The following is a 6852-nucleotide window of genomic DNA, read 5'->3' on the forward strand; positions in this document are numbered from 1 at the left end:
ATAGCTCGCAGCTTTTGCGGGGTCGCCCTTTCCATGTTTCAAAAACTTAATATACATATTATGTTTCCCTTTTCTTTAAAGCTCTTTCTCTTGCACGATTCACAGCTTCAGGACTACGTTCAATTTTGGGAAGCTCACCAAGCCAATGATGTAAGTCTTTTTGCATTTGACTGAGTACATGAAAGCATTCAAGAAATGAAAAGTTAGGAACGCTATTCGTATCTTGTCTAAGAATATTTAATGATTTGGCAAGTTGGTTTAAGTTATTACCAATTCGACCAATTTGGAAAAGTAGTGCTGGGTCTGCTTTCGGTGGCTGTTTAATTGGTTGACGCTTTTTCTTTTGTTCACTAAATATTTCTATTGGCTCGGCTGATACAGTCGAAAATTCAGACTTTATTTTTTGACTGATTAATGTATTTACCATCTCACTAAAATTGAGATCGTGATCATTCAAATATTTTTCTAGTTGTTCCGCTTCTAATTTAGTTAAACGTAGACGTTTAACTTCTGTTTTTAATTCTTTCTTTGCCATAACATTTTACTAAATTAGGTTCTCAATGATTGGGGTCTTAGGGGGAATCCCCTAACAAGCCCCCGTGACATAAAATATAAAATTGCGAAGCAGTTTTAATATTTTGTGGCTACGGGGTAGGCTTGCTTAATTAAAAAAAGTTAAAATTAAATAAAATAATTTTCAATAGATAACGAGGAAGAAAAGCCAAACGGCTGTTATCTGATTTAGGCTTATTTGGTGCAATTATTTTTTGATTTTTTATAATAGTAACTACGCCTTGATATGCCCTGTTTTTCCCAGGGTTTTAAGGTACGTTCAGACTCTTCTTTACGGCCCCGTTTTGATTTTTGACCACCTATGCGACCTTTACGGCTTTGTCGATCAATAAACTCCTGATAGAAATAAGCATCATTCTTCCAACAATAGCGTGCAATAGATTTAGCTGTCGCTTTGATCTCTGAATACGGTAATGGAGTACTAAAACTACGATTAACTCGATCACAGTGTTCTATAACGTCATTTAACCAATCGTTAAAGGTACTACCTCGCTTCGCTCTAATTGCTTTATAGGCCCATTTACGCACACTTTCAAAAAGAGTGCAGTTACGACCTAAGCCAAATACTTCTTGTTGCTTCTTAGGTTTACTCGTCAGATCAACAAAGTCTGCCAAATAATCAAGTTCGTATTTTTCTTTTGTCCACATTTTAACGCGCCAATGGTTATGGCAAGGATTTTTCGTTAGAAGCTGGGCATAGCCCATATCTGCTCCTAATTTCTGCGCTAGACCTACTTGGATAGCCGATAAATAACGTACGATTTTTTGTCGAGATGCATTGGTTGTTAAAACAGGAGTTTTTAGTTCATAAACAATATGAGCATGCCCATTTTCAGGGTTTTGGGCTGTCCAACTTGGAGGTGGTAGGTTTGCGTCATACCATGACATTACAGCTTGAGGGTCATCAACATCAAAGATAAGGTAAACAATTTGATGTGGAGGATTACATTGGATATAACGCTTGGTTACTGCATGTTCTTTTGAATTAATAAACGTACAGCCTAAATCGTTGGTACAGTAAGGCTTATAGGGTAAATTTTTAAAAAATTGAGCCTTAAAATTTAGATTAATGTTCATTTTGCAAGCTCACTGGCTTGCGATACTCAACATTATTGATATAATAAGTTTGCATGCTAGCGTTCCAAAGCTGATTAGCATGTACATCTGAAGCCCATGCTCTCGCCAAAGAATTCGGGCTTTTTTTGTGCCTGCAAATCGCTGATTAACAAAAAAATTCAATCACCTAATTTACCTTTCTTTCAACAAAGATGCAAATATTTCCATTTTTCATCATCATTTTATTTCTTTGAGTTCAACAAAAAGGCGGAGTTTGTGGGGACAAAAAAAAATTAAATGGCACTTGGTCAGTGAGATTGTAAGGATAAAAAAAGATGACGAGTAATTTTTAAGTACCCCGACATAAGAAAAATAAAGAAGAGACGCACACTATGTGCATTTTATTATATTGCATATAAAAATAGAAAGATGCCTTAGCTTTACAGTCGTTAATGAGCATATATTGATGCGATAGTAGTTAATACGATCTGATTTTGGGTTAAAAATATAATAAAGTAAGTTTTGAAATGCATTCTGTAACAATCTTTGTTGAAAAGAAGACTTTAATATTTTTTAAATCTTTTCAAAGAAACTTAGGTTGTTATATGTATGATACATATTCTAAAAATTAGATTTATGGTATTCAATTTAATGGGCAAGTAATCCCTGCCCATAAGTTTTTTAATACGGATAAACAAATTTGCCTGAAGAAGCCTGAGCACCTGAATAATTCATATCCCAGTTCTTGGCGAAACTAGCAGTCTGTGTTCTATAAGAGTAAGGGACTTTCCATGATGCTGGTCTAGAATAGCTACTTATACTGCTAGGATAGCTATTAACATCTGTAAAAGAGGTATTTTCCTTTTTATCATCAACAATCCCTTTTTCATAGCCAGATTCAAAATAGTTTGCTTCAGAAAGAAGCCTTGCATTTTGGGATAACGTATAACCAAGATGATAATTCGAAATATAGTTATTATATGAATGGTAGTAACCATATCTCATAAGACCCGGCGATCTAACATCAATATTATTATAATAATTATTTGATAAAGTCATACGTGGATATCCATTATACTTTGAATTATATCCTTCCATAGAGTAACCAAAGATCGAACCATATTTGTGATTTGCAAATAATGAATGACTAATCGTGATGTAATCTGCTGATTCCCCTACATGAATAAGCTTATCTAAACTACCATCATTTACACTCCATTTATGTCCAACAAATGAGCAGTGGTCAATCCAATATTTATTTCCAGAAGCAATATAAAGCTGTATATCTCCATTATCACGAATTTTAGGATCATGCTTAAAAACTAAGTTTTGAAAAATAACATTCGAGCTATTTGCAGAAGAAACTAAATAAATATTATTCAAAACATTTAAGTTATTAAATGAACCAACGATGGTTTTATTACTTCCAAAAACCAAGATCTGTTTAGAATTACTACCTATTTGGTCTTCAATTACAATAGTTTTTGCTTCACTACCAAGTAATTCATTTTTTAACGTTGAGATGTCTTTTACAATAACAACTTTTCCACCTGCACCACCAGTGACATGGGCTTGTTGCGCAAACCCAGTTAACTTATTCAAATTTGTGACAGGATAATTAGCTGCACTACAGACCGCCGTGATCAGAGTACATGCAAATGTGGCAAACAATTTATCTAACATATATCACTTTAAATTATAAAAATGTGAAATATATCACATAAAATATTATTATATATTATTTTAATGTGATATTAATAACCTAGGTATTTAATACCTTTAAGTGACGTGATTCACAATATTTTTTTAAATGGGATACTTATGAAATTTTCTTTCCTCTTGCCTCTTTCTATATTTTCTTCACTTTTACCTACTCTTTCTTCGGCTGCAGATACACGACATGTAGTCGAGCCAAATTATCCTGCGACTTGTTCAGTCGTATACGCAAGAAATAATCTAATTACGGCTGATATTCAAAGTGCTTTAAATAAATGTGGTCCAGGTAAAGCTGTACAGCTTTCAAGTAATGGATCTATGAATACCTTCCTTTCGGGCCCATTGAATATGCCGTCTGGAGTAAGTTTATTAATAGACAAAGGTGTTATTTTAAAGGCAATTAATAACGCATCTGCATTTGATAATGGTAAAAAAACATGTGGAACAATCAACGGTGATGGGCAAGGATGTAATGCGTTAATTACATTCAATAACTCTAACAATGCTGGTATTTATGGTGAAGGTATTATTGATGGGCAAGGTAATACCGTACTTAATGATAAAATGACAAGTTGGTGGGATTTAGCTCAAAATGCAAAGATTGGGGGCAATCAGAATGCTCCACGTTTAATTCATATTAATAATAGTCAAAATATTACACTTTATAAAATTACCTTAAAGAACTCACCAAAATTTCACGTTGTTTTCTACAAAAGTAATGGCCTAACCGCTTGGGATACGACAATTGATACACCTGCAAATGCTAGAAATACAGATGGTATTGATCTTCTTTCTTCAAGAAATGTCACTGTTGCATACAGCAATATTAGTACTGGCGATGACAATATTGCGATTAAAGCCAAACCGAATAGTGGTCCTTCTAGAGACATGAGCTTCATACAAAATAGTTTTGGCGCTGGTCATGGCTTATCAATAGGTAGTGAAACAATTGATGGAGTTTATAATATAGACGTTAATGGTTTGATAATGAATGGAACAGATAATGGCTTACGAATTAAAAGTGATAAGTCTGCTTCGGGAGAAGTAGCATCTGTAAACTATAACCATGTCACTATGTCTAAGGTTAAGAATGCAATTGTCATGGATACTGTTTATGAAAATAAATCAGGTTCTACTAAAGCAAATTGGCACGATATTACTTATAACGATATTACGGTAAAAGGAAACTCTACTATTATTTTTAACGGTACAAATGCCGCTAAACCACTGCAAGCAACCATGATAGATATGCATCTTCCTACGAATATTAATTGGAAAATCATTAATGCAAATATTAAGAAATAAGTTTTCTAATAATCATTAAAAAAAGGAGCAAATAGACGGTATTTGCTCCTATAGAACAAAGTACAAAAATATACATAAAATAAATACACAATATATTAACATAAAGTGTGAAACAAGTCACACTTTATGTTAATTTAAGGTTATTATGAATTTTTCTTTCTCCCAGTTTTCTTTTCTCTTACCTATTTCAATTTTATCTTCACTTCTCCCTACCATTTCTTCGGCTGCAGATATGCGTAACGTAGTAGAGCCTGAATATCCAGAAACTTGTTCAGTTGTATACGCAAGAAATAATCTAATTACAGCCGATATTCAAAGTGCTTTAAATAAATGTGGTCCAGGTAAAGCTGTACAGCTTTCAAGTAATGGATCTATGAATACCTTCCTTTCGGGCCCATTGAATATGCCATCTGGGGTAAGTTTATTAATAGACAAAGGTGTTACTTTAAAGGCGATTAATAACGCATCTGCATTTGATAATGGTAAAAAAACATGTGGAACAATCAACGGTGATGGGCAAGGATGTAATGCATTAATTACGTTTAAAAATTCTAATAATGCTGGTATTTATGGTGAAGGTATTATTGATGGGCAAGGTAGTACCGTACTTAATGACAAAATGACAAGTTGGTGGGATTTAGCTCAAAAAGCAAAAACTGGGGGAAATCAGAACGCTCCACGTCTAATTCATATTAATAATAGTCAGAATATTACACTTTATAAAATTACCTTAAAGAACTCACCAAAAATTCACATTGTTTTCTACAAAAGTAATGGCCTAACCGCTTGGAACACGACAATTGATACACCTGCAAATGCTAGAAATACAGATGGTATTGATCTTCTTTCTTCAAGAAATGTCACTGTTGCATACAGCAATATTAGTACTGGCGATGACAATATTGCGATTAAAGCCAAACCAAATAGTGGTCCTTCTAGAGACATGAGCTTCATACAAAACAATTTTGGCTCTGGTCATGGTTTATCTATAGGTAGTGAAACAATTGATGGAGTTTATAATATAGACGTTAACGGTTTGATAATGAATGGAACAGATAACGGCTTACGAATTAAAAGTGATAAGTCTGCTTCGGGAGAAGTAGCATCTGTAAACTATAACCATGTCACTATGTCTAAGGTTAAGAATGCAATTGTCATGGATACTGTTTATGAAAATAAATCAGGTTCTACTAAAGCAAATTGGCACGATATTACTTATAACGATATTACGGTAACAGGTAGCTCAAATATTATTTTTAATGGTAAAAATGCTGCTAAACCACTGCAAGCGACCATGATAGATATGCATCTTCCTACAAATATTAATTGGAAAATCATTAATGCAGATGTTAAAAAATAAACACTAGTAATAATAAAATTGAAGTATTTATTTACGTTTAAAAATTCTAATAATGCTGGTATTTATGGTGAAGGTATTATTGATGGGCAAGGTAGTACCGTACTTAATGACAAAATGACAAGTTGGTGGGATTTAGCTCAAAAAGCAAAAACTGGGGGAAATCAGAACGCTCCACGTCTAATTCATATTAATAATAGTCAGAATATTACACTTTATAAAATTACCTTAAAGAACTCACCAAAAATTCACATTGTTTTCTACAAAAGTAATGGCCTAACCGCTTGGAACACGACAATTGATACACCTGCAAATGCTAGAAATACAGATGGTATTGATCTTCTTTCTTCAAGAAATGTCACTGTTGCATACAGCAATATTAGTACTGGCGATGACAATATTGCGATTAAAGCCAAACCAAATAGTGGTCCTTCTAGAGACATGAGCTTCATACAAAACAATTTTGGCTCTGGTCATGGTTTATCTATAGGTAGTGAAACAATTGATGGAGTTTATAATATAGACGTTAACGGTTTGATAATGAATGGAACAGATAACGGCTTACGAATTAAAAGTGATAAGTCTGCTTCGGGAGAAGTAGCATCTGTAAACTATAACCATGTCACTATGTCTAAGGTTAAAAATGCGATTATGATGGATACGGTTTATGAAAATAAATCAGGTTCTACGAAAGCAAATTGGCATGATATTACTTATAACGATATTACGGTAACAGGTAGCTCAAATATTATTTTTAATGGTAAAAATGCTGCTAAACCACTGCAAGCGACCATGATAGATATGCATCTTCCTACGAATATTAATTGGAAAATCATTAATGCAGA

General features: G+C 33.6%; 4 protein-coding genes across 4 annotated transcripts; 3 read left to right on the forward strand and 1 right to left on the reverse strand.

The window, feature by feature from the left end:
- Positions 1 to 2310: 2310 nt before the first annotated feature.
- On the reverse strand, positions 2311 to 3197 carry LOC108578286 (pectin lyase-like). Its single transcript, XM_017941586.1, has 3 exons — positions 3163 to 3197; positions 3054 to 3121; positions 2311 to 2993 (listed from the first exon to the last, which is right to left on the reverse strand). Exons 1-3 carry the CDS (start codon positions 3195 to 3197, stop codon positions 2311 to 2313), a joined length of 786 nt encoding a protein of 261 aa, XP_017797075.1.
- On the forward strand, positions 3196 to 4728 carry LOC108578287 (endo-polygalacturonase-like). The gene is made up of 3 exons (XM_017941587.1): positions 3196 to 3217; positions 3521 to 4632; positions 4705 to 4728. The coding sequence occupies exons 1-3, from the start codon at positions 3196 to 3198 to the stop codon at positions 4726 to 4728; spliced, it is 1158 nt and encodes a 385-aa protein (XP_017797076.1).
- Positions 4729 to 4822: 94 nt separating this feature from the next.
- LOC108570065 (endo-polygalacturonase-like) lies at positions 4823 to 6010 on the forward strand (the record flags this gene model as incomplete). Its single annotated transcript, XM_017941588.1, has 1 exon — positions 4823 to 6010. A coding segment is annotated over one exon (1188 nt), but the record flags the coding sequence as incomplete, so codon positions are not given.
- A 45-nt stretch (positions 6011 to 6055) lies between these two features.
- On the forward strand, positions 6056 to 6823 carry LOC108578288 (endo-polygalacturonase-like; the record flags this gene model as incomplete). The annotated part of the gene is made up of 1 exon (XM_017941589.1): positions 6056 to 6823. A coding segment is annotated over one exon (768 nt), but the record flags the coding sequence as incomplete, so codon positions are not given.
- Between the last annotated feature and the right edge of the window lie 29 nt (positions 6824 to 6852).

This window comes from Habropoda laboriosa, unplaced genomic scaffold (assembly GCF_001263275.1).
Source record: "Habropoda laboriosa isolate 0110345459 unplaced genomic scaffold, ASM126327v1 scaffold6239, whole genome shotgun sequence".
NCBI classification, from domain to species: domain Eukaryota; kingdom Metazoa; phylum Arthropoda; class Insecta; order Hymenoptera; family Apidae; genus Habropoda; species Habropoda laboriosa.

Coding starts and splice junctions, on each gene's coding strand:
- LOC108578287 (XM_017941587.1), top strand. CDS start 3,196: ATGGGCTTGTTGCGCAAACCCA. Junction 3,218..3,520: donor GGGCTTGTTGCGCAAACCCA/GTTAACTTATTC, acceptor CTTCGGCTGCAG/ATACACGACATGTAGTCGAG. Junction 4,633..4,704: donor TTAATTGGAAAATCATTAAT/GCAAATATTAAG, acceptor TTGCTCCTATAG/AACAAAGTACAAAAATATAC.
- LOC108578286 (XM_017941586.1), bottom strand. CDS start 3,197: ATGTCACTGGTGGTGCAGGTGGAAAAGTTGTTATT. Junction 3,122..3,162: donor CAGGTGGAAAAGTTGTTATT/GTAAAAGACATC, acceptor ATTACTTGGTAG/TGAAGCAAAAACTATTGTAA. Junction 2,994..3,053: donor ACAGATCTTGGTTTTTGGAA/GTAATAAAACCA, acceptor ATATTTATTTAG/TTTCTTCTGCAAATAGCTCG.